At 42.1% G+C, this 27,707-nt stretch overlaps 2 protein-coding genes across 2 annotated transcripts in view; one reads left to right on the top strand and one right to left on the bottom strand.

Annotated features, from left to right (window-relative positions):
- nck2a (NCK adaptor protein 2a) overlaps positions 1–21,616 on the top strand; it is a 43,730-nt gene extending 22,114 nt beyond the window's left edge. The window contains exons 2-4 of the mRNA XM_080038367.1: positions 8,526–8,767; positions 20,014–20,792; positions 21,412–21,616. Coding sequence (XP_079894493.1) covers positions 8,542–8,767; positions 20,014–20,792; positions 21,412–21,606 — 1,200 coding nt within the window. The 5' untranslated portion in view covers positions 8,526–8,541 and the 3' untranslated portion in view covers positions 21,607–21,616. The remainder of the gene's footprint in view (positions 1–8,525; positions 8,768–20,013; positions 20,793–21,411) is intronic.
- A 1,577-nt stretch (positions 21,617–23,193) lies between these two features.
- LOC307258714 (uncharacterized protein) lies at positions 23,194–27,030 on the bottom strand (the record flags this gene model as incomplete). The annotated part of the gene is made up of 3 exons (XM_080038366.1): positions 27,014–27,030; positions 23,859–25,491; positions 23,194–23,700 (listed from the first exon to the last, which is right to left on the bottom strand). The coding sequence occupies exons 2-3, from the start codon at positions 24,999–25,001 to the stop codon at positions 23,194–23,196; spliced, it is 1,650 nt and encodes a 549-aa protein (XP_079894492.1). The 5' UTR covers positions 25,002–25,491; positions 27,014–27,030.
- Between the last annotated feature and the right edge of the window lie 677 nt (positions 27,031–27,707).

Genomic DNA, 27,707 nt, shown 5'->3' with positions numbered 1-27,707 from the left:
GTGGATTAAATAAAGTAACTGGGGCATCATTTCTGGAAAGAGACATTGCTGCTGAGTTTTTCAAATGTAATTTTTCACTTCTGCGGGCTTTGCAAATGTAACATTATTCCATCTCCTCAATTGTATCGAAGTGGTGGCAGACATGTCAAAACCTGGACCAATAAAACCAAAACTTTCTGCATGGTTAGAAAACAAAAAAGTCAGGAACATTATATATTTGTGTGGTTTCAGTGAACTGACCGTTGAATATAACCAGTGTGATTGTTTTTACAGTTTAGACACTGTCTGTTGAGTGTAGTTCGATTAATCGATTATTAAAGAGGACCTATTATACTACTTTTCTGGTCTTAATTTCTTGTTTTACACTGCTATAGAGCAACCTGACACGAATCACATCACAAAAAACTATGTAGATTTTCGGGAAGCTCTTTCTCTTATTTTGGCGATCCAGCACGTCCTGTCAACACTTGAGTGTGTGTGCTTCGGCAATCTCCGCTCCCTCCGCCTGTGATCGGCCATCTCCTGCAAACCCCACTCCGTTGTGATTGGTTACCTTCCTTCCGGAACACTTTCAGTGGCGGGAAGCGCGAGCATGGACCTATAAGGGCGCGAGGCAGACGCGAACAGGGAAGTGACAGCATTACCATACATGGAAACATCCGCGTGGTGACTTCACAAAGTTACATGCGACGTCACAAAGTTACGGAAGCTTTGAACACGTGACTTCTCGACTGGCTAGAATAGTGTTTAGTGCTCTGCACAGACACCCCAGACGGTCAGCAGGGAATACGTCGAAATGCATGTAAGTCATTATTTGATAATTTAGTATGGTTAAGCATGACTATGAATCATCATAACAACGTTTATAGGTCATAAAAGTCAAAAAGCATCATAGGTCCGCTTTAAAATAATCGTTAGTTGCAGCCCTAACTGTTTTACTTTCCTATGATAATATCATGCCTCTGGACTGTATTGACTATATGTGGTGTGAGAAAAGCTGAGATGAAGAGCTTGTTTTCCTCAGGGCATTTTGTCTATTTGATTATACAAGCAGCTTAGTTAACAAAGTAAAGTTTCCAAGCCGATAAGACAACAGTGAGGAAATGTTTCTTGGCTCCAGTCTCAAAATGCTCAAGATGGCTCGGAGAGCATCGCTTTTCTCCTCCCATCTTGCGGCACTTTTTTTCTTCTTGTCAAACTGTTTTTCTCCACATATTTTGACAGGAAATGGATTTGCAAATCGCTGTGAGAGAGAGAACACCAGGCTGGCTCATTTTGGAATTGCAGTTTATTTAAAAAAAAACTATTTTGAGCATGGTTTCACAAATCGACATCTGTAAAAAAGAAAAAACAGCTAAATCTTAATGTTATTAAGTGATAACTTAATTCCTTGGCCGTGCTATAAACAATTAAACCATCTTGTTGATGGCTGTTCATCTCCATCCAACACGATATCGGTCAAAGCTTCAGAAACAACAAGTAGGTCTGAGGCTTTCTTGAACCTTTTCAATGGTCAAAAACGAACCTGAAAGATCAACAAAAATACAGCAAAGTCGAAACTTCTGAATTGTGAGATATAAAATAAGCAAGACTTACTGCCCCCAAGTAGGTTTGCTTCATAAATCTTTACAAAAGCTACTTTCTCATCGCCCACGCTAAAATGTGTAGCAGGCTTATTATGATTTATGCACTGTGAATACTTGTTTTCGAAAATCTCAATATTTGGGCATCCGTATTTGTCTGGATGTTCTCCAAGAGAAGCTGCTTTTTGGTAAGGGGTGGCATTTTTTTAAATATTTAGTGTAATTCAGTGAACATTTAAACAATACTGTAGTTTTGAACCATTGCCAAATCTTTGCTGTTTGAACTGGAAGTGAACTGTTTATCATCCACATTTTATTTCTCTCTCTCTCTCTTTCTCTGCATTGGACACAAACACAACTTCACCTCTGGGTTTTTCTGTCTCCTCCAGTAAAAGGAAAACAAACCTGCATTGTACATCAAAGCTGTGTTCATTGCATTTGCCTTACAGTGCTTGCCTTTTGTTGTTGTGCCGGGGGAAATGCAGACAGTCACATATACAGTTAAAAATAGAGGTTTCCCACTCCCCACCCACTTTACTTATGAACCAAAGCTCCAAAAACAAAGTTGAAAAAGACGTGAGGAAACACTGTTAATAGATGATGGCATGCATCATAGAGACATTGTGGAGAGGATGGTGTTGGAAAAGCTTTCCAGAGAACAAGCTGAAAGGCGCAGAAGGGACGTCTCATCGTGTGTGTAGAGTGCGGGGAGGCGTGCAAAGTGAACAAATGCTGTGCTGTTATGGAAGGAGGTAAAGTGGGCATCGAGGAGTAGAGAAAACATCCCAAATTTTGAAGTCGGCTATTTATTGCTCAAGAGAAGTAGAGAAAAATAAGGATATAATAAGACTTCAGGAAGGATTCAATGTTGTTTATAATTGTTCAGCGCAATCATAATAATAGAAAAATTATATCAGATTAGCATGATGCAGTGGTGCCTTAACTAAACAGATACTAATTAAAACAGCAACTCGCATAATATGATCTCTAAGAGATTATGGAGGTTGATGGATCAGTAGGGTAAAAAACGTCAATACCATCTGTCTGTTGCCCAGATAATGTGTGATGCAGGGATTTCATAACAGTGGTGCAATCAAATTGTATCGTAGTGCCATCATGTTGCTGTCAAAATAGGGTGTTGAATGCATATTCTTGGGTAATTTTATTATGGAATACATAACACATATTGGTAACTCCATTTAAAGATCTCTCCTATACTCTCCTCTTTTCTTTGAATTTAATTAAAGGAAAGAAACCCCTTTGTTTTAACCATCCCGTGGTTTCAATCTCCTTTTTGTAGAAAGAGAAAGTTGATCCTTTGTAGATATAGATTGCAAATCGAAGAGTAAAGGGATAAATAGTCCAATTCTTTGGTAATAATGGGACCACCCAGCGATTGTTGTCATGGAGACTCCCTCAACAATGTTGGCTCTACTCAGGGGAGAAGGGCTGAAGCAATGACAGAAAATGGAAGTGACATGAAAAATTGCCCCTGAAGAAAAGGTTGGGGGGAAGGGAGGAGCGGTCAAAGAAAGAGGGGGATTCCACTTTTCCATCATCATCCATTTAGGGAAGTAACATTTCAAGGCATTTGTCTAAAAGTGTGTAACAGTGTAGAATAGACATGAGTTAACCAGTCATACCAATTATTTTCTTAATGAATCTTGGTTAATGAAATGAAAAGTGACATCATCAAATTGCTTGTTTTGACTGACCAACGGTGCAAAATGTAAAGGCATTAAATTTACTATCACAAAGAATGATTAACCATGCACAAGTTTGGATTGGCTGCTTGGTCGGCTTGGTTGGTTAATATGGCACTACAATACCCAATTGTGCTTTGTAGAAAAACACGTTTTATTTCTCAAAAGATAAGCTAAATTTCACAACTGTTGCTTTAGTAAATTATTAAAATTGTATATTCCTGATCGCAGAATGAGTAATCAAGATACTAAATTCAAACTTTCAGCGCTAATGATATTTGGTGCAATGTGCACATTTCAGTCTTTCATTTCGATATCCAGTGCCTCGGGAAACGTTTAGATCACAGCTTATTTTGTAGGCAGTCAAATCATTTTACACCAGAATCAGTCATTACACTAACTAACACTATGTGATCTTTTAATATGAGTGAGCATGCCAGATATCATTTGGTGCTTTTGAGTAGCACTGTCCTCTGTAAAGTCTGTGCCATCTGTGTGCTGAATGCACAAGATGATGATGGCTCATGAGCCTTGTGGGAAGAGTCAGGTGCTTTTGTGCTTGTGCAGCAAGAAAGTAACCGAGGCTAAAATAAGACAAAACTGAATTCTCTCTTTGTTAAGGATGGCTGTGGTGCTTAAAGTAGCTATAATTTGAAAACTTTCATAATAAGAATGTATCAAATGTCAATGGGAAAGGGGTTGCTTGAAGTGATCGACTTAATGCGAGAAAGCGAGTTCTCAAGAAATGTCTATGTTGGGTGACAACAACGTCTGTTATTGTTGGTTTAAGTTTATATTGCATTATAAATGTCTGATTATCAGACAGTATGCAATCATCATCATATAGGATTTCTTCTGTCTTCAAATATCAGCAGTGTCAGTCATGGGATGTGGTGATGTATAGGCTTTATTTGTGTGGTGCCTTCGTCTCTTCTCTGTCCTATTTTGGGCTGATAGCTTGAAAACCCTGGTCGGTGTCATATTTGAGATGTCCTTGTGTAGTTTTTGGTCTTTTTAACATAATTTTAATAGAATCCACCCGTACGGAGCCCATCCCCCCTCCTCCCCTCTGAAACTGTACAAAACCAACCAGCACCAACCTCATCACAGAGAGGCAGCTGAGCTCATGCCATACACCACACCCTCTGTTTGGGGCCTTTGAGTGTGTGACAGATATGGAAACATTATTGCATGTGTGTGAATGGCAGATTGAGAGCTTGTTTACATTGTAACATATTGCCTGTTTCACAATATAGCTGTCACTTCATTTTCATGGTTTTGTTACTAACGGGGGATAATGTGAGGTGACAGAGACGTCCGTACATGTTGGAAAAAATTGTCAAACTGATTATAATTGAAAGGCATACAGTATTTCTGCACTGGTCCTTGGTTTTGTTATTGGAGACAATTATTCTGTGATGAAGACCGTGATAATATCTTCCTTAAATCATGGAGTCATGAGTATCTGAGGTGGCTATAACAGCCTTTTCAGTTCACTTCAAATGCTTCAGACACTGACAGCCATAACAGTCCCCCTTCCTGTTAGAAGCAGCTAGTGTGTGTGTGTGTGTGTGTGTGTGTGTGGAAATGTTCCCCATTGGCTGTGGCCTCCTGCCTGTGTTTGACCTGAATGCCAAACACCCCTTAAACATCCCCTCTTTTTTAATAATCCTCTTTTACTTTCTCTTTGTGTTGTTTTGAAAGAGCCTCTGAGTAACCCCAATCCCCCTTCCACACACCCCCAGTGTAGGGAGTTGTGAAGTGGTGGTGAAGCCTGGCTCAGCACTCTGTCGCTCCTCTCTCCTCTTCCAACTCTCAGCAGAGGAATGGGGGGTCACGAGGAGCATGAGCTCCCAGGCTTTTCTCTTTTTAAACCCGGGTCTCTCTCCCCGATCTGTTTGTTTTGCCTTTGTGTATGTTTGTTTGCGGCTCTCTCACAGGAAAAGCCTTTTCGTGTTCAAAGTTCTCTCTTCGTCATATCAAGGAGCCCGAGGTTTCGCCTCTGAATAAATGACGAATTTATCATACAATGTTCTGTAGTGGATCCACTTTTCACCCAACCAAAGAGACTTTCAGATGTATTTCCGCACAAACCGGCCCTCATGGATTTCATTGGCACATCCAGAGTGACTGCACGTTTCCAGGCATCAGATTGAGCAATGGTACAGCCGCCACTCTGACATACGCAATTGCCCATAGAAGAAGAGGGTCTTGATTTGGAGTGGCATTCCCATCGCTCTGCCAAATGAACAAGGTTGTCATGGAGACGGAGTAAGCCAAGAACCCGTGCAGGGATGGAAGAATATCCCCGTCACAAATGGAAAGAAATGACGATAAGTTAGATCAATTGTGGATGATATTCTTGTGTTATGATATCCCTTAAGAGGCCTTGATACCTCACCTGTTTGTTTTGGTTTGAACTAACTGGTGAATCTCTAACAACTGTGCCTGTAGTCACGAATAATTTCCATAATCAGGTATCAGTCATGTATAGATCTTTGCTAATGCAATACAGTAAAAAATGTGGTTATTCGTAGTTCTGATGATGTAGGATTATATCACCATATCTTTCCAATGAAAAAGTTACGATTCGGATGACCTAATTTGCCATATGACTGTAAAAAGCCTGTGTGAACACAAACCACACTAGACCAAAAAAATAACGGCGGAAACACAATTTTCTTTTTTTACTAGTTCCTAGCCAGGGTGACCTTCTGCTGGTGTTAAATTTGCATGACGGTAACACTCTTTTGAATCATTGCTGTGTATAGGATGAGAATGAGGGGAAATAAAGCATAGAATCCAACCTAAGCCAGCAGCATACTACTACAATAGAACCCTTCTGAGCTGCTTTGTATTTCAATATCTCAGACGTAGAGACGGTAATACTGTGGAACATCCCAGCAGATGTCATCGGGTTGGCTCATCCTTCCATCCACACCATGTAGAATGAATGCAATAAAATGAAAGGAGAGAAGTGTCCTGGTCTAATCCAGCAGTTATATAGCCCTGAGGTATATAGAGGCAACAGCAGGTTCACATACCTCCTGTCTTTAGGAAGAGTTGACATCACCGTCCCTCATCTCGTCATAAATCTGCCCATTCGCTCTCTTTTTTCCCCTCAAATAGTTCCGGCGTTGTTTTTGTCTCTTCCTGTATCTTGAACTGACCCTTTGGCCACCCTCCTTATGGCTTTGTTGCTGTAGCCTATTTCAAGTTGTCACATCCTAGAAAGTTGAGTAACTTTAAAGTGAACTTAACCTAAACTTTCCCAGTGTTAGGTTGCACAACTCCCCCTCCCTCCTGCCTCCTCTCCCCTCCCATCCCCTCCCAGCTTAACTGATAGCAAGCAGAGACACATTCACAAGTGCAACGCTACTGTACCAACTGTTGTACTATAATTTTGTTTGCTCTTTGTATAGATGGCAGTCTGCTCTAATAATGTGTCAAGAATATATTCAGTGATGGCTGCGCTGTCTCTGTGGTTGTGGCCTAATTGAAGTGAAATTGAGTGTCTTGGTTGAAAAAAAAACAGACAGCACTTTAGAGTGTTCCCATTTGCATTTCATGAAATGTAGCCCCACACAGACGATATCAATCTTTCCACCAGTAATGGAATCTTTTTATATGACCCAATTTGTGCAGCTTTACTTCTCAAGAGTCATAATTCTCCTTTGTGGTTACGCTTTATCCGTGCTTTGCCCTCTCATTAAAGAATAAAATGGAAATGGAAATACGAGTAAGGGAATATACAATCCCACTGCATCTTAATATGTGTTGCTTTTTCCCTATGGACAACTTTGTGTTGATGCAGCACGTATGCTAAATATGCGTGAAGATACTCTTGCACGCATCTATCAGTACTGTTTTCTCCTATTAACTGTGTTTTGATTCAGAAACACAGTTATGCTTTTAGAAATGATGTCACCATTATTAAACAGCTCTATAAAGTATCTTTATTATGTCATTGTGTAGAGGACATCAAAGCACAATAGAAGTAGCTTAGCCTCACATAAGATAAGTAATGATATAGACATATTTGTATTATGTCTTATTTGATTATTTATGCTAACTAATTGCAGACATAAAAGCTTTACAACACAACATGACTAATTGTTCTGTATCTTCAGCCCTTTCTTCATAAAACCTCTTTTCATCTGAACCATTTTTGCGTTTGTTCATTCATTCCACTGATCTTGTCTCCAGGCGCAGACTCGGATTGCACGGATGGTTCTCATACCGTGAGTGAGACGCAGAACAGGAATAGATAAAACAATCTCAAACCGAAACCATCTCACTCATTCCAAAGAAAAAAAGATGATAATCCTTCTCGTCGTTGACCTGTCTCAAAACGGATACCTTTAATTCCTCAGCAGTTGAGAAAGTAAAGCAATGCCATGTCAGCGCCTAGTCTATAGAACAGGCTACATGGATTGATTTCTTGTTTGTACTGCTGATCTTCATTCAAGGAATGATCAGGTTTAGTGTCAGTATTGGTGCGATTATATTACCACAACCTTTAAACTCAGTTTGAGCGTTGTGATGTTATGTAATGTTGCTTTGTGATGATGGACTGCCAACCTGTCCTGGGAGTATCTCCCCTCTAATGCCCTATGTGAGCCGGGATAAGCGGTTTAAAAATTGTGCGTGTGTGTGTGGATGGATATGGATTATTCTGTAATGACTTGTCACTTGTTACAGCAAAACTTAAGCCTTGCACGACACACACACAGACACACACACTCGCACATATCAAAAATGACCCTTTATATTAGCAATAATAAAACGTTTACAGACATAGTGTCATGTAATAGGTATTTTATGTGTTTCAATGTTGATGCCCTCCATCCATTGTGCGGGATTTGGCACAACTGATCATCAAAAGATACATTTGTGTGGGTTATTTGTCCCTATTTAGAATGCTTATTATAATGTATCTTGTCAATAACTCATTGGCACATAGTATTTCTTGATAATTGTATTATTAATTGATATACATTTATGAATTTATGTTCCAATGATTGAGTCATCTGACCTCTAGTGGTGAGCTGAATGTTCAATGTTTACAAATGGCTCTCTAAAGCCAAATATCTCACTATTAGTCTTTTCAATCATCTTTACCCCTGTGAATTTGTTCTTGTGCTAATGCTCACTTTGAAGCTGTTGTGTGCCTTCTGGTGAGGCAGTTTGCGAGGCGTGTTCCACCTTGACTCACCGCAAGTCCCCATCTTCTCCACAGGAGGACTCCATGAAAGATGACAGAGGAGGTGATTGTTGTAGCCAAGTGGGACTACACGGCCCAGCAGGACCAGGAACTTGACATCCGTAAAAACGAGCGTCTTTACCTCCTGGATGACACAAAGACCTGGTGGCGCGTCCGCAACGCCTCCAACCACACGGGCTATGTGCCGTCCAACTACGTGGAGCGCAAGAACAGCTTGAAGAAGGGCTCGCTAGTCAAGAACATCAAAGACACACTGGGTAAGAAGAATGCACTTTAACTCTAGACTAGATGTTAAAGGTGGAGTCAGCGATCCCGGGGAATGCTTGTTAAAATCACTTTTTGTCAAAAATCTGTGAATATCTCCTCACGTCCAGAATAGCTGATTCCACCTATTAAAGGTCACATATTATGCTAAATGCACTTTTTAAATGTGTTCTAACATATCCATGGGTCCACGGTGTGCCTAGAGACTGCCAAAATAAAAATAAAAATAACAATCTCTCCTTTTCTCACTCTCCCCCTTTCTGAAACCCCCACCCCTCCCCCCCAATATACTCGAGTCAGAATTCTCGCCGACTATTACGTCACAGTCGGCACGGCCACATCCCCATATTTTCTTTATATGTCCATGCTTCCCCCCACATTAGTAACCAGAAACGTCCACCGTATGATAACCCCCCCCCCCCCCCCCCCATTTCTTATTGGTCCACGGCCCCGATGGAAAAACAGCCATGTTGCTTTCCCCGCTAAGCGACAAGATGCCCATAGTACAGCCTGAATGTTACATACACCAACACAGAATGCTTTTGCTCATACTCCCACTAATTTATCTTAACCACAGCAGTTTATTAATGCCTCGTTTTTAATAACACAACGGATAGGAAGCTACTTGTGCTTTTTTTTAAACGGTGAAACTAAAATAATTGTTTTTATTGGTATTTTTGCCTGCCTGGTGTATAGCTATTAGCTTTGGGACAAGCAACCAGCTTTTGCTCATAACACGCTGTTTATATTCCCCACAGCAGTCTGACAAAGCCTCGTTTTTAGCAAGACAAAGCATAGGAAGGTAATAGAGTCGAAGTCTAGCTTTGAAGCTAATTTTTTCACTGATTTTCGTGATATTTTTATCCGTTAGCTTCCGAGCTAGCTTCGGGAAAAGCATTGATATTTTGCCCATAACAAGCTCTTTATATTCTCCACAGCAGTCTTAAAATGCCTCGTTTTTAGCCAGACAAAGCATAGGAAGGTAATAGAGTTTAAGTCTAACTTTGAAGCTCATTTTTTCACTGATTTTCGTGATATTTTTTAGCCGTTAGCTTCCGTGCTAACATTCAGTACAGGCACTGTGGACAGGCTACTACTACAGGCTATGGACCCGTTGCTTCCAGAGAGGGGCGGGGGAAGCTCATAGATTGTACAGTGTTTCCCGCAGGATTTTTTTCAGCAGCGGTGCTGTGGTCCCCGAACCCTCTAGGGGGGTCCGGGGGCATGCTCCCCCGGCCGAATTTTTTTTGTACCCTGTACATTGGAATGCACAAATCTGGTGCACTTTGATAGGAGAATATGCACTTAAATCCTATTCACACAGTCCTGTGTATTACTGTAGATAGGATTATTGGTGTTGTAACTTTGCCTTTTGTGTCTTCATTTACAGATTTTGACATTTTTGTATAGAAATGAATATTTAAACAAAAAATGCCACAACGCAAAAATAATTTGCACAATTTATTTACAGATTTTTGCCTAATGCTTAAACACTAAAAGTGGTTGCTATGCCCAAAGCATCACAACCTCTGACTTTTGTAACCATGCCCTAAACAAAAGCACCAACCCTACAAACACAATAAGTGCTTGCACTGTGTTTGAAATTCTCCAACGCACTTCTTTCAAAACACTACACACTGTTTTTTACACAAGACACATTGTTCAAAAATTAAATCTCCTGCAATCACGCATGGGCAAAACACCTCTCAGGATCTACCACTGCACCCTCTCTCTCTTGTTCTCCTTGCTTCTCTGTCACTTCTCTTTCCTCTCTTACATGGTCTACCAGTATTTTCTGTAATAAACTTGAGCACTTAAACAACAAGTAAGAAATGCTAGAAATCTTATTTGTTTCCTTCAAATTACCCTATATACATGTATTTGTAATGTTCAAATAATATCACCTAGCATTATGCATTCAAATCCAAAAGAAAATTCTCATTAGCTTGAAAGTTTGCTTCCCTAATTTGCTTTACTAACCTCAGCTCCTCCATCGTCCCCGTCTGCCTTTCTAATCACCCAGCTTTTTAGACTCATCTGCAAATGTAATATATATTATTTAACTATACATTGTGCACAGTGCATCCATTAAGAGCTTGTACCAGCCTTTTAACCTTTGAGCCCTAAGCCAATTTTTAGACGTTTTGGTTTGCCTGGATTTATTCTCTTATTAAGATTGCATTCATCACCCCTATAATGCATAGCTGTCAAGCTATCATTTATTTGGGTCACAACCTGGACTATCAGAATATGTGTGCTGCAGTGATGTCGTTTGAATGTAGGAAATTATCAATTAGACAGTAAAAAAGCAAAAAATATCTCACAATTATTTATTGATATAACACAAAAAGGCAAATGTATTAAGCTTGTTATTGCTTAAAACACTTCTTCTTAGTCTTGGTAGTCAAAAAGTGATGAGAAAATTATAAAATAAATATAAGTTATACATAATAGAAACTATTCTGCTCTTTTAAAAAGTCCATAGGCTTTTTCCCTTTCCCTGCATTTATGCTAATGACCACATGCTTACAGGCGATTAGCATAAATCCCAAACTAAAATACGCGATGAAAACGGATTTTATATGGCAATAAAGAACAACATCGGATCTAACAGTATGGATTCATTTTTCAAAGTTCCCGAAAATATACACACACACACACACACACACACACACGAAAAACGGCACGGTTGCGGTTTATAGCCTAGATAAAATAAAATAACGATAGGGCTCAGAGGGTTTTTAACACTGGTGGTCATGTAGCGACACATTTTAGCAACTTACTCTCTCTCTCTCTCTCTTTCCTTCTTTCTTCGCTCTTCCGCTTCACTCGCTGCTTAGTCTGGCATGACCACTTCCGCCAGCGTCTATTCGCTTGCGTCGAAAAGCTACGCAGCCCTGACGCAGCCCCCTCCTTTTCCGGTTGCTGGCTTTCCCCTATTGTGATCCCCCTCAAATTCGGAAACAATACGCTCACAGTCAACCCGTGTGCTTATGTGCAGCGCTCTCTCTCTCTCTCTCACACACACACACACACACACACACACACACACAGGGTGTGAGAAGTCACATTACTGTAGACAGAAATAAAGTGTGGCGATACTTCGGGATAATAATATTGGCGGCGGCGGTCCGGGATGCATCCTAGCTTAGCCTAGCTGTCCAACTTCATTGTACAACTACCCCCGGGCAGAAATACCCTCATAAACTCTGGAAAATGAAGCGTGGGGGTTTGAATTGAGCACCGGACCTTATAACCAGCTAGATTAAGATCCGCCGTTCCCTTTCTTTGGTGAATTAGGGACTATGCAGCGGTGTTTTAGCGACGGGGAAAGATTCCAACGGCTTCCACTATCACCTAGCAACTCTTACGGCTACTTGCTGCAGTTGGTGTAGCGCTCACAACGTCAAAACCCTGTTCTGCCTGTAAACAGACGGACTACGGCTCTGACTACAGCGATAGGAGGTGGTGACATAAGTTCTCGAATGCTAAAAATTCTACTCGACCGCCGTAGCCGTCCTCTCAACCGCCGATGATAATGTTACCAGAGATAACACTACGTGGGTGGCTAGTTAACTCCGGTTAAGTTATCCCGTGAGCTCCTCTGGGGCTAAAGTGTATGGTGTCTTGACATGCTGGTTAGAAAGCAACACACTATGTATATTCCTTTTGTCTTTAATAGTTTTTGTGTGGCGTTTGCGGGTTTAGCCATTTCTCTGACAGTCTCTGGACGTGAAGACGTTCCATCAAAATAAGTCCCCCCCCGGCACTATTTTGCAGGACACCGCTGCTGCTTCCCGGGGTTAGCCCCGCCCTAGATGATTGTGATTGGTTTAAACAAATACAAACAGGCTAGCCCAGTTTCCCCCGGTTTCCCCACCCGAATAGACGGCTCTAAACAGAGTGCTTCCAGACCCTACTACTTGCTGTAGTTTGGTCTGGCTTTGCGAGACTACTCGCTGCTAGAATCAATAGCCTCGTTTGAGAAGGAGCCGTCTTGCTAAAACCTGCGCAATTATGACACTCGTCTTGCTGAGCGCACAGAATTTTTGCAGCATTTTTGCTGACGCGCATCATAATTGCGAGGGTCTGAGCAAGACGGCTCCTGCTCAAACGAGGCTATTGTAACTTTGCAACCGTGTAGGCTACTACTGCCAACAACTGCCACACTCGCTGTTAGGTTATTTTTCTTCTTTGATGTTGGCTACGTGATGATGTGCCGCGTGCTGCGCAATTTACGTTACGTGCTGCCCATTTTCTAAAAGGAGCTACGTACCAAAAAAATAAATAAATAGAAAATGCGGAGGAGAAGGATTTTTATAGCAGCGGCGCACGTTCACTCAGCAGCGGCGCACGAGGGGAGCTGCAGCTCGGTTTCAAAAATAGGCCATCGTGAGATTAGCTGAACATCAGGGTATATAGGCATACTACAATAAATGATCTGAATGTTTTTTTCAGCAAACAACTAAAGAAAAACGTATTAGGGACCTCTAAGACCATATAATATTGACAGAAAAGTGTACAATATGTGAGCTTTAAGAAAGGTTACCTGTGTGTACAAGTTCCCACTGTCAATCAGGCATGCAAACTCGTCACCTTTCGGCGAAATCCGCCAACTTTGTGATTCGTGGAGATCCGTTGAGAAAATATTTTTTTTTGGGGGGGGGGGGGGTCTGATGGCCAGCATTGTGTGTGTGTGGTGCATGGACCTATTAAGAAAGTGGAGTGACTAACTATGATTGACGGATGTTAACTCCTATCATGAGTTTGACGGTCATTTGGCCAATCAGAAACAGTATTTGTCATTGAGGGGCGGTGACATCAGTCAGTCAGTGTCTGCAGGGAAGTTTATATTTTTTTCTCTCCGAGTCATGGGAGCGTTCAAGTAGCTGCAGCCGCAGCACTATTTTACCGTGTTAATGTGCCTACTCGGTTTATGTGAATCACTTTTTAAATAAATTCACAGAGTTTGCCAACCGTTGTTTTACAGCCATTTGCATTGCTTTATGCGCGCGCTGATTAACGGCCATGGTTGGCGGATTGCCACTGCAGATTAACGTGTCACCTCAATAATGTGCTTTTGTCTATTGCTGTTTTCACGGTTTTTGAATGGTGAGTGGTGTTCTGGCCAACACACCTGAGGTGAATGTAGTGATTTTAGCAGATCAGCGCCGAAACAACACACTCACTTGCGTCCTCCACTATCGTCCCATTTTGCACCATTGGGTTCCTGGGCACGACTGAGGTGTGTGTGTGTGTGTGTGTGCGTGCGTGCGTGCGTGAACACGAGATTAGCTGTGGTGACAGAGTGTATTCTTATGTGTTTGATTTATGGTTGCGTAACAAAGATGAGGCAAATCCTGTTTGCCACAATATAAATAGTTAGTTTATTGTAAGGGAATTTGGTGTGATTGATTTGAGGCTCCATGTTATTTTCTGTCTTATTTAAAGCTAGTTTTGCCAGCATTTTTAACCGTTTTTCTAAGCTGTTTTTAACGTTTTTCTTGGTAAATAGGCTACCTACACACTTTGTATTGTAAAAGTCAAGAAGGTTGGCTTACTAACTTGTTTTGCTCATTTTACTATTCATCTGACAACGTTTCTTTTATCCTTAATTCTCTTTACCAGAATACATCAAATTGCTTCTCTTAAAGGTTCAAATCACAAAAAAAATCTTCTGGGGGGGATGCCCCCAGACCCTCCTACCGGGGTTTGTTTTCGGACGTTTGCATGCCTGTGTCAATAGATTATTTACAGTAAAAGTGGAAAAAAATCTCTGCACTTCTTTTTCAATATCTCCCTGGTAGAGGAGATAAGATGTGGTCATAAACGTGTGTGTGTGTGTGTGTGTGTGTGTGTGTGTGTGTGTGTGTGTGTGTGTGTGTGTGTGTGTGTGTGTGTGTGTGTGTGTGTGTGTGTGTGTGTGTGTGTGTGTGTGTGTGTGTGTGTGTGTGTGTGTGTGTGTGTGTGTGTGTGTGTGTGTGTGTGTGTGTGTGTGTGTGTGTGTGTGTGTGTCTGAATCTCCTCAGAAGTAATATGACACCCTCACTGTGTCTCCGTCCTAGCTGGGAGCTGTCACTGTACACTCCAGGGATCCTGTTGAGTTGGCCGTTGCTCTCAGCTGTCACCACATGCCCTCTCAGTCCCCATTCATGACTTGAATAAATAAGACTGTGTATGTAACCATAGCTGTCAATCTTTTGAGCCGGACTGTCGGTGCATGTATTAGTGGTTGATATAACTCAAATTGTGCAAAACAAAAAATGCTAAACATGCTATTATTAAGCTCATTAAATAAGTTATTTTAAAGCCAGCGATGGAAATAAAATGGTTGTCATATGCACTTTGTGTCTATTTATAAAGCTTGCTTCTTCATTTTGCAACCAACCCATCATTGTCAAATCTTTTCTTGCCCCGTCACGATAAACCAGTAAAAAAGCACCAGCATGTGACGTCAGGGAAAAACAGAAAACATGTGATACACTTAAAAAAAGGGAAATTAATAAAAAACTCAAACTAAATACAATTGCTACATAAAGACATGTTATCCCCTAGAGCCGGAAATTGCAATACTTTAAAGTATTGACTGAACTCTGTCCTTAGCCTTGAGTTTTTACAAGAATGTTTCTTTAGTCAAAAGGTGATAGTAACATGTACACACATATAAGCATAATTGAAAAATGTATTCACATCAGCATGTGCTTAAAACCCAAATATACCGGTATTGCCTGAAAGCAGAGCTACACATGTCTCTGTGTGAGTGTGTGCGACACACATAGCTCCCCTACGTGTAGCTGAGCAGCGTCTTTAACCTTTTCCCAACACAATTATCTTGAGCATTGGCATTTTGATATTTGCCACTGAGCTCACTGTTACAGCTGTCAGGAGGAAAATGCCACCTCCCAGCCAAAACATCTGTTATTATGTCATTCGGGCCTTTATGAAATTTGTTCAATTTACTCTGATTGATAGTTGGGGCAAACTATCTCATTACCAGTTTTTAAAAGATATCCAGCTTCCTAACTACATATTTTATGGTTTCTTTTTCATGGACACAACATTCTATTTGCCAACAAGAGAACACAAGCCACAAGTGTGACGACCACAGTGCAGCCTTGACAGAATGAGACGTCATCAGTTATAGATGTGTGCTAAATGAGATGTGTCGTATGTGGTTCAGGCCAAGAAGTAATGAATCAAGCAAAACACGATGAGCTTGTTTTACTGTCTTGTAGCAGGAAAAGAGCAGGATGGCGCGCGGCACAGACATTCATCTGTTTTGACAGGTAAACTCTCAGTAACAACTTTGTTAGGATGGAAGCGAAAGAGAGAGACAGAGACCAGGAGAAAATAGTAAAACATGTGGCAGTTTTTCTAATGAGTCAGAATAATCAACAAGTGCACTTGCAGAAAAGAAAAAAAACATGCCGCTGTGGAAGGTAGCAATATTTCAAATAATGGGGAAGCTGGGTGAGGAGGGGGTGCGGGGGGGGGGGGGGGGGGGTGAGATGGGTGGAATGTGCTGATTTCCCTCTCGGCTCCATGGATACCAGCCCTCTGGGAAGCTCTGTGGCTTTATGTGGGCCAGCAGCAGCAGCAGCGTGGCACAGCCTGCCACTGTCACTCTAACCAGGGTTCATTCATTGTGCACATAGACGTCATGCGTCTCTCCCCCCCCCCCCCTTCAATAATGTTCCCATCTCTCTGTCACTGTGGGTCCCTGCTCTTCTATGATCAGTAGATTGATTAGTGGAGACATCAGCAGCCTAATGGTTGTCCTGGAATGACGGATTACCTCTATGTGTCCCTTCCCCCAACAATGTTACATATCGACTTCAACATTATGGCCTACTTCCATTTCAGTGTAAGTAGTTTGCTTCAGACCAGAAGCTCTTTGGTTCTAAAAGCCTGAGCACATCCATGGAGCGAGAATATTTTCACAATGAGGTGATGAGCAATAGGTGAGGTCAGGGGGCTAATGGAAGTCATTACGTCATCCTGTCCATAGTCTCTGGCTCTGTTTTCTTTCTTTCTCAGGTCTTCGGTCATTCTGCATTGGTATTAATATGCACCACGCATTGCTGTTATCTCCAGCTTTGCCTCTCCATTTACTGTGTTTTAATGTGGTTGTATCATGGACATTCACCCAGGCAGAATTGACTACCTCTCACAGGAAATAAAAACAGTAATGGGTGAAAGAATTCAGCAAAGGTCCTATGTGTTGCTGAAACTGGGACAGCACTCACCAGTACATCGAGCTTCCAAGTTCAATATCTCTGACCTGAGTTTTTAGATTGTTGCTCTTCTGCCATCGTTGTGTGTGAGTGGGTGAATGTGAGGCGTTTAAAAGCACTTGTATGGCCTACCTGCAGTTCGTTTTACTAGGTAGTACTTTCTAATGGAAATATTGTAAGTAATGACTGAACTAGACCCATTTTAAGCTCATGCAAGGCTGTTATACGACTGTGTGGTCATGTAAAGCACACTATGCAGCTCTATAGTAGTTTACTTAGAAAACTAGAAATAAGAACTTAGATTTCTGCCGAAGCCTCCAAACTCTTCTGTCTGTTGATGGTCTATGCAGAGCCTAGCAGGTATGGGGTACATGTTATAATTATTTTCTTCTCATGCAGTACCATTCATACTTGTGGTTGCTATTTAGGGATTATGTGGGGTAATCTGGTAGCCGAGTGGTTTTAGACAAATTCAGGTAGATATACAACCAAACTTCCCCTAGTTTAATTCCTTCATTTCATATCATATCTTGTGCACCCAAATATGGAGAACAGGGCAACACTGCTAGGGTTATTTAAAGGGCCACACATAGCTCATCACTTCAAGCGCTCTTTAAAGTCACACCACTCGCTGAAATAGCGGTAATGCTTCATTTGGGGATTTTTATTTATTTATTACAGTACACGCTCAAATGTGTGTGGTGGGTGGTTTGTTAATGTGTGTGGGTTTATTTCGTACAGTAACTTCCACACTATGCGCTCCACTGTCGCCTGTGGAGTGAAGCAATATGCTGCAACATGTAGTCACCAAGGCTTTCATCAACTCACTCCCCTCTGAGTTGAAGTCCTCTGGGCTTGAAAATCTAGTCTCCTTCCACAAGATGAAAAAGGGTAGGTGAATGTGTGGGAGGAGGGAATGTAGCCCGCTGTTGCTCTAACCAGCAGGCCGGTGCCTTGAAGTGGAAATGAGTGAAGGAGAAAGTGTGTGTGTGTGTGTGTGTGTGTGTGTGTGTGTGTGTGTGTGTGTGTGTGTGTGTGTGTGTGTGTGTGTGTGTGTGTGTGTGTGTGTGTGTGTGTGTGTGTGTGTGTGTGTGTGTGTGTGTGTGTGTGTGTGTGTGTGTGTGTGTGTGTGTGTGTGTGTGTGTGTGTGTGTGTGTGTGTGTGTGGTTAAAGTGTTTTTGCTTAGCTCAAGAGGAGTGAGTGTGTTCCCCAGCCTGCATGTGTGTTTCCCCTCTGAACCCGATGGTAGTAGTGACAGTTTATTTTATTTTCCCCAAGAGACTATTTGAAGTGGTCCCAAGAATCTACTTTTGTCTTTGCCTTACAGTCAGTATAGATACAGGATCCTGTCACACACACCGCACAGCTATCAGATATTTAGGATACACAGTGCTGCTATCCATAAACATGATCTGCTTGTTATTCCCGTCTCATCCTATCTCTTTGCGTTGTTGTCAGCTGTGGCCTCTGGTGTGTGTGTGTGTCCGTCCGTGTGCGTGCGTGCTTGTTCGAGATTTTGAGAGAAACAGCTGCCAAGGGACCCCTCGTCTTGTTTCCCAGTTCTCCTCCTCTCCCTCTTCTCTCTGCCAACAACTTTCATGCTACTCTGTGTGAACCCAGTCATTTTCCAAACAATGTAAATGTTCTATTCACCAATGACATTTCTGTGGCATTTTAGCTGACTCTGCGGAGGGGGGAAAAATGCGTGATTAGCTGTCGAGAAGCTCACTGTTAATACTATAGCACACATGAGCATACGCGACAGTTGAGGCTGACACCAGCCTCAACTGTCAAGTTAAACAGTGTAAATGTTGTCAGCCTCATAGTGTATCATTAATATTGGAACAAGAGTTTGAAGAACAGACCTCCTTGTCTGTGTTCAGCTGGGAAACTTAAAAAACTTAACTGTGTGAAGTGTGCAGACACATGTTTTTTAAAGATGTCTTTGAAAGTGCACACATTTAAAAGTTAAAGATGGGGAAGACAGGAGCTGACTTTGTTCCTGGATCTGCCTGTCACTATCAAGCCCATGGTGCCTGCTCCACTTTTCATTCCCTGTCTACCTCCTATTTTCAGCCTTTTGATTAGTATGGATGTGTATACTGCATCCGCAGAATAAGATGTAGATGGGAACCTTTTTATTTGATTGGGTATATATTTTAAGTTGATGTGGCCACCACTGTGTACATTCTAAATATCAATCTGCCCTTCACCGCTGGGGTTTCTCATAGGAGATCTTGTATCCCCTATTTTCTAAAGTAGTTTTTGTTTTCTGTGCCTCCAATGGCCCACACCGAGTGCAACTTGCAGCTTCAATCAGGAAACTAACTTTGGCTTCTCCCCAGGGAGCTCAGGCCTCTCCCTGCTTTCCAAAAACCTGCTTTTCAGTCTTCACATCCTCTCACCAATGCTCCATTGCAGAAATACAATAGTCTTGGACTCATAAATGAGGAGTGCTGTAATCAATATATTTATAAAAACTAGAGATCACATGACTTCTTCTAAAAGGGGTCCCCAGTTTATGAGACCCATCACCTAACTGCAGCTCTCCTCTGCTTTATGTAACATTTTAGCATCTTTCACCTCATTGTTTTGACTTCACGGCTTGCAGACTGACTGTTTTGGTTCACTGGTCCCCACCATTTCCATCAGCATGGTTTACAGAAACAGCAGGCATCTGTTCAGTGAACAATTTTTGATAAATTGTATGTAAGATTGTATCCTTCCTAAAGTTCCGTCCCAGCAAAAAGCAGAAAATAGGACAGTTATCGTCCAGATAGCGAACATGTTGGAACATTAAGAAGACCAAAACAGCCATAAAGAGTGTGAATATTGGACTTCTATTCATTAATGGGACACAAACATGCTTCCTAATGAATGCTAATATTGCTCCATGTCTGCTGGATTAAACTTTTTACCACCAAGTTTTGCCATATTTAAACGTTGTGTTTATGGTTGTTTTCAATCAGTGTCACCATTATAATTTTTTCCTTTTCACACCGCAGGTTTGGGGAAAACCAAGAGGAAGACGAGCGCCCGCGATGCTTCCCCAACGCCCAGCTCCGACACAGAGTATCCTTCCAATGGCAGCGGAGGAGGTGGAGGTGGAGCGGCTGAAAGAATCTACGACCTCAACATCCCTGCCGTGGTCAAGTTTGCCTACGCGGCAGAGAGAGAGGACGAGCTGTCCCTGCTCAAGGGCTCCAGGGTCACCGTGATGGAGAAGTGTAGTGACGGCTGGTGGCGGGGCAGTCAGGCGGGTCGCGTGGGCTGGTTCCCCTCCAACTACGTCCAGGAGGAGGGGGTGGGGGCGGACGACAGAGGGGAAGGAGGAGACACCTCGCGGGGCTACCACCACGCGGGCTCCCAGGGCACTCTCTTGGCCAACGGGCGCGCCGGCGGCAGCGATGAAGTGCTCCACTTGGTGCAAACGCTCTACCCCTTCAGCTCCGTGACCGAGGAGGAGCTGAACTTTGAAAAGGGAGAGGTCATGGAGGTGGTGGAGAAGCCCGAGAACGACCCCGAGTGGTGGAAGTGTAAGAACTCTCGCGGCATGGTGGGCCTGGTCCCTAAGAACTATGTGAGCATGCTGGACGAGCGGCCCGGCCCCCCCTCATCATCCACTTCGAGCTCACCGCAAAACCGCCTGCTGCAGCCGGCAAGCTCGGGGAAGTTTGCCGGCATGGACTGGTACTACGGCAACGTCACCAGGCACCAGGCCGAGCAAATACTCAACGAGAGAGGCGAGGAGGGAGATTTCCTCGTACGAGACAGCGAGTCGTCGGTGAGTGTGTGTGGGGTGAACGGTGAAGTCATGGCAGAGTTGCATTAGGAAAGGCTGGCAGAAGCTGAGGAAGAATAGGAGATTTGACACATTTTAGTTGAAAGGAGTCCAGAGATTGGAAATAAAGATTAAAAGTAAGACATGAGTTAGTTGCATGACATTAAGGGTCATATTTAAAGGTTGTTCAGTGATTCTGGAGCACGCTTGTTGACAGAATTACTTTTTGGCAACATCAGTGAGTATCTCCTGATGACCTGCTACCTGTCCATACTGTGTGTTGAAAAAAAAATGGTTTTACTACACTGCCTAGGCTCTTTAAACAGGTATGTAGACAAAGGGTATTGTTTGAGAAACCCCTGGAGCTCTTAATTCTGTATCTTTAATTTAAGTGGAATTGTTATAGGCCAATGTTATTTAATTCTTTTTAGATTAGAATAAATAAGGGAGCTTTACCTATATATTAAAAGTTCAAAACTTCACAAGTGGCAGTTTCATAAATAGGATGCCCAGACATTTAAATGTGAGAACACACTGCCACCTGCTGGAGTAATGTAAATCTTCTGTCGGTGTGATCTTTTTAACCATATATCAACAACTGTCTCCCTCTTTATTTTCGCAGCCGAATGACTTCTCTGTGTCTCTGAAGGCGGCCGGTAAGAATAAGCACTTTAAAGTGCAGCAGACGGAGGGAGTGTACTGTATCGGCCAGCGCAAGTTCGGCTCCATGGATGAACTAGTGGAGCACTACAAGAAAGCCCCCATCTTCACCAGCGAACATGGAGACAAGCTGTACCTGGTCAAAGCACTGCTGTGATTCACACACCCTCACACCTACACTGGATCTAACACACACTCAAACACACACTCTTCATACACATAATACTAATGCCACTCCCTAACTATCTATGGACCTATGGAGCTATGGCGCCTGTACTACATCCAGATCCTCAAGTGTCATCTGTAGCAACAGGTGCCCCTCCTTCTAGCTCCACAACCGAGCAGTTGACCCAGAGACGGCGAGCACTGTGCATAATAAGCCTCTGTCTCTTGGATGATTTAACATTCGCAGCGACCACATCTGCTGCTAACAGAACTCTGGATCCCTTGTTTGGGGGGCGGAGCTCCTCTTCTGATGTCATTCATACATGTCCATTTACTACCACGCACATTATAGGTTACACCATTGCTCTTAATTCACGAAGGAGGACAGATGTTTACCAGTTCAAAAAAGGACTCAAACTTCTTTAATGGACCTTACTCTGGTGTCCATTTGTTGGCCATTGTTTTATTTTGTTGCTGTTGAAATGCTTGTTCCTGAGTTGTTGTTTCTTTTGTTTTTTTAAAGCTAATTTAAATTCCTCTCTGGAGGTTTGAATCATTGCTCTTTCAATACAATGACTTCACAAAGTGACCAGAATCACTCTCTTGCCTTTTTCTCCTCATTTTTATCATTCCTCTACATGATTGCTCTACCTGTTTGAACTTGTGTCTTCTGTAACCTTTTCAAATTCCTCCTTGTTTTCTGTCTCCACAGACCCAGTCTTTAGTAGTAGAGTCAATATCACCATAAGGTGCCTTTGAGACTTCCCCATTTCCAAAATAAAAAGCTGAGATTTTCCATTGAACTTCATATTCATTGTATTAAGTAGATGTTATGCTGTTAGAAATGCATGTTGGTCAAGCTCCAACATTTTTTATTAATTAACTGCAAGCAGACAATGTCCATGCAAACAGCAAAATATGTCCACCCTGTCGTGGACAAATTCAAAGTAGAGTAAATACATTGTAATTACATAATGATTATAAAATGTACATTTTCAGAAAGCCATTTAGTCCCTTTCTCAACAATATATTTTAGTTAATGGGAAAAGTATTAGGATAACAATGAAATTATGGCAAACTATTTGTTTCTCTATAAAATCTGCGAGAGTTGCACTTTCTTTTCTAAATAAAATCTAACAACAAGGATATCTGGTCAAACTTTCAAACAATACTATTTGGGGCTAATTTGTTTAAAAAGGAATCATACAAAAGGTTTCACTAACTTGTGAAAATATTTGGTTTATTTTCATAAAACATGAACATCACAGGGTGGACAATGACATGACAGGGTGGACCTTGGACATGACAGGGTGGACACGTTGTGAAAAGTCATCGAATGGCCTCATAAATGCAATAATTCTAAAGTAAGTGATGTATAAAAAAAATGTCAGAGGTCCTTTTCCCATGTAAACTAAACTTAAAATGTGTTAAACTTTGTACATCATTCTGCACAGTAAAAGTCAAACATTCAACTGTAGAACAAGAAGAAAAAGTGGAGAATGGTTGATTTAAAAAAAAAAACGCATGTTACAGAGGGATCACACACCAAACAGTCTCTCCCTTTCTGCAGATATGTGGCTTAATTCTGCAGTTGCTGTTCCACATACTTCCAAGCAGACGCTTCAATCTGTACAGAGCGCTTGTTCAGAGCCTGTGGTTCTGGTATTAGGCAAAGTACCTGCCCGTCATGGTACCAACAGATGTCCTCCCGGAGACTTGGCCAGTGGAACTTGTTTATGCCATTGCGGTGCATACACTTTACTTTCACACTGTGCCCTTCTGCATCCATGATGAAACCTGGGTATGCTTCATTGTCGTAATTTACGACGCACCACTCGCCAATGTGCTTTGCCTCAATCATTTCTGGTCTCCTAGGGTTATCTGGTGTCTTTCCACATGCTGGGGACTCAGATGAAACAGGAACATCAGCTAGAGTGACCTCTTGAAGGTTAAAGCAGGGGCAGTCCAAAACACCTTCCTCCCTTTTACACAGACATGAAATGTCTCGGTATTTCATCTGGCCGGGTGTCAGACTGATAGCTTGGTGGATTCTCATAGTGCCTTTTATGGCAGCTATTGCAGGTACCTATAGTGAGGGGGTGGAAAATCAAACATTAATACATTTAACTTAACCACAACACATGAAAAGATCAGATTTGACAAAACTAGTCTGTAATCTGGATGGGAGAGAAACCGGGACAGAAGGACTATGGGTTGCATTGGATAATGGATTATAGTTTTTACCTCAGTCTTTGATTCAATATCCCTCTCTGGGACGAAGAACAGCTCGACAGATGTGTCCAGGCTTTTCAGCTTTTCATACAAGCTCTGGGCATCAGGGATGTCTCCTCCATGGGCCACAATCCGGTCTGCTGACCTCTTGAGGGCCCCACCCACACCGTCTGGTGCCCCCTTCCCATGACTAGCCTCAAAAAAATTCCATGTTATTTCTTTGAAGCCATACTTGTAGGGTTCCGTTGAGAGGTAGAAGAAATTTCCCTTTTGTCGATACTGCGTTGCAGGCCCGTCGCTGAAAAAATGAAGTATGCTGACTTGAGGGTGTCGTTCTCTCACTACCTTCAGCACTGGATCAAGGTGGGCCCAGATGGCCACAGGGTCGTGTCTTCTGGAGGGTGATATGGAGCAAAAGGTGTGTGGCGCTTGTTCACCAGCGGTGTAAAGCACTCCAGTGTGCAGACTGGCCTGCTGATGTGAGCCTCCAAAATGCACAGATTGTATTTCTTCGCTGTACTTGCATGAGTAATTTTCGCTAAAATCTATATGCAAGAGGGACTCATTGTGCTTCAGGCTCCTCCTGAGCTCCCTGTAGGCATCAAACTGCCATTTAATGTTGAAGACATGGCGCCTAAAATGGAGAAGCCTCTCCTGGAAATCTGTGTTAAGGTCATGCTCCTTTGTTGTTATCTCCCTTTTCACTGTGATTGTTGACACCTTCTCATCCTTTGTGATTTTCTCTGTCATCCACTGAGATAAACGAATGTTCCCTTCCCCAGGAGTTTTCAGCATCGGGTGACAAGTTAGGAGGCATTTACTGCACTCACCGTAAGCACAGACCTTGGCTTTCGGGTCGCACATGGTTACTTCAGACATTTCCTCAATGTTTCTTGAGGACAGCAACCCTTGGCTCTGCAAGGCATTGGCCATGAATTGCAAGTTCTCATGTTTTTTGCAGAGACATGTGTCACGGTCAGAGGAAGAGGGGGTTACCACCCAAAAGGGTCTGAGACGGCAAAAGGAGGTGTATGACATGTGGCCAATGTGCTCAGAGAGAAACCTCCTATGCAAGTTCTTCATTGTATCGGTAAGCAACCTCTTCTGCATCTTCTTCTTCAGCCGCGTGACTGTTTGTTTGCGGCCAGTCGTCATTCGACTAACATCATCTCGAAGAAAAAATGATGTAACTTTCTTCCTAATCTCATTTCGACTGACGCACCTCCTCCCATGGTAGGTGAGATCCACAGGATACTTTGCTCTCTTCTTAGAGTAGCCAAAATAAGTCTGGGCATGCTTTTGGAGCTTGTACTTATTCAGAATGTTTCCACTGACCACTTTTGCAATCAACTGCTTCTCTCTGTTTGTTTTTGCATTTTCATATTTACTTCTAATATCTTCAATCAGGGATGTATGGAAAAGAAGAGCTCTTTTGATGGGTGAATTCACTTTTTGACGTCCCAACAAAGCCTTGACTTTTGCACGTGGTGATTTGGACGCACTTTCTTTCTTGGTCCTATGGAACCTCTTCTTATATTTCTCAGTTTTAGTTTTCTCTTTTGCGAGCTGTGCCTCCAATATTTTGATCTGTTTTTTCAGTTTCCTCTTCGAACTCCTTCGAATGCTTTCCCCTTGACGCCGTTGCCTGAAACACAAAATATTTGTAAGGATTTTTGTTAGAGTTTAGTGAGTTAGCTATCAATGTGTAATTTTATGGGGACATAAACAGTTGATAATTGTCCTTCAAATAAATCCAAACTTTCTAATAAGTCTCATCAGCTAAACTTCCAATGATCTAACCTGGAGGGCCCTGGCTCAGGCTGATTTTCAGGAGCTGCAGGGGAGTTGGGTGGTGTCTCTGACTGCAGCAAAGCACTGGCCCTGTTTCTTGCTCTAGCTTGACTTTTTCTCTCTCTCCATTTCTTTCTTTTTGCCCTTTTCTCTCTCTCACTGAGCTCATTGACACCCTTCTTCTTTCCAGTCTCTCTGTCTTTCTTCCATTTGTCCCTCTCTTTCGCAAGGTACTTTCTTCTTCTGTCTGGGTCAGCATCACGACGTTCCCTATATCTCCTTGCTATCTCAGCTCCTTTTGAGCTCATTCCTTGAAAAAGACAAATCAAAATGTTCCCTTACACACTGGTCCAGCTTATAATTGGCTGTTTTTGACTACTTTTGATTTAACCCTAACCCTCATTGTTTTGACACACAAACCAAAAAAATGACTACACTACACACTACACATTACATAACACACTAACTATACACTCCAAACACGCTAAATATCACAAATCTCTCAACTCTCAAAATTCGCTATCTCTATCGCTCTATCACAGTCATTGTCGCTGTCACTCTTTTGCCGCCGTCCCTCCCACAACTTCCCCCTGTTCCTCAGCAACCAAATCATGTGCTTTGCCATATAATAAGGGGATTTCAGGTGTTTTTTGCTTGCAAGCACTTCCTGCTTGCAAACACTTTCGTGAGAAAAGCCTGTTTTTACCGTTTCTTCCTGCACCAAATGCACCAAACGTGACGGCAATATTCACGAAAAGCGTACATTATTTATCGTAAGTCCAGTTTTACTTGGCCTATCAACACAATTTAAAACTGGTATATAGTTTGAAGGCCGAACCTTCCCATAAATTGAAACGGAGACTCACTGAGGCTGCGTGTTGCTCACGTGATTTGGATTTGCCGCTTCTGTCAACCCCAGAGGGTTTGGCGGTCCAGGTAAACTAGGCTTGCCTTATCAAACTAGGCTTGCCAATACCGATATTGCCAAAAAAGTCCATATTGTCCACTCTTTTATGTGTGTAATAGTTGTAATATGTGTAACATTATCAGCATGTGGCGTAAACTATGCGCATGTCCACCCTGTCACGAACCATGTCCACCCTGTCATGGAAGGCTTGATGACAGGGTGGACAATGACAGGGTGGACATTTTTGGCTAATGTTAGCATTTAATGAGCACATGGTGGACCTTCAGTTAGCAAGATGATTCAGTTAGCAAGGTGACTGTGTACCGTTTAACAAATATATTTCAAATTTCTGAAAGGTTTTTATATTAATTGATATTTCACTATGACAGAGTGGACATGTTAAGCTTGACAACATCCAACTACACACATAATATGATGAAAATTACGAAATAAAAGTATAAATACTTACTCTGCAACTAGCCACTGTTTCAGCCTCCACTGAAGAAAGACAAAATGGTGGTAGTAACGCCCCTGATGACATCAGAGCGGTTCTTAAAGGGGCAGTTACCCCATAATGACAGGGTGGACAGCAATTTCAGGGACACATGCAAAACGTTTAATATGATTATGAAAATAGAATATACATAATCAAAATTACTCACTTTATCAAATAACTTGTTGTGGACAAAACAACCATGTAAAAAAAATTTTGATTTAGTATCATTTAACCACTTATTACAGACACTGTAGTAAGCAGAGCAGTGTGTGGGACATGCCAAAATCACATACATCCAATTAAAAAAAATGGTATAAAATGAAGGAAACACATTTCAAGAGACTTATCATTGTACTGATATGTGTGTAAATGTTTGGCCATTTATAATAAGACCTCAGAGTTTCATTATTCTGCTACATTTTCATGATGACTGAGTGATTCTGATGAGGACACCAAAGGCACTTTATAGTGATATTGACCCAGTAGTGACATTCATGAAAATCTGGATACAATATATCCTGTAATATTTCTAAAAGGCAGTGGGGGAGGGGGCATTAATGCAATAGGGAAGACCTCTGATTTCCTTTAGAGTCTGAATGTTTATCAATGTAACCAAATGTGCCACCCTGTACCCATTCTATTGGCTCCAGGTCTGCACTGCACTCAC

Source organism: Ammodytes marinus (genome assembly GCF_949987685.1).
Source record: "Ammodytes marinus genome assembly, chromosome: 12".
Lineage (NCBI taxonomy): Eukaryota > Metazoa > Chordata > Actinopteri > Uranoscopiformes > Ammodytidae > Ammodytes > Ammodytes marinus.
Note: the sequence above shows the minus strand (reverse complement) of the source record. Positions and strands in the feature narration are given on the sequence as shown.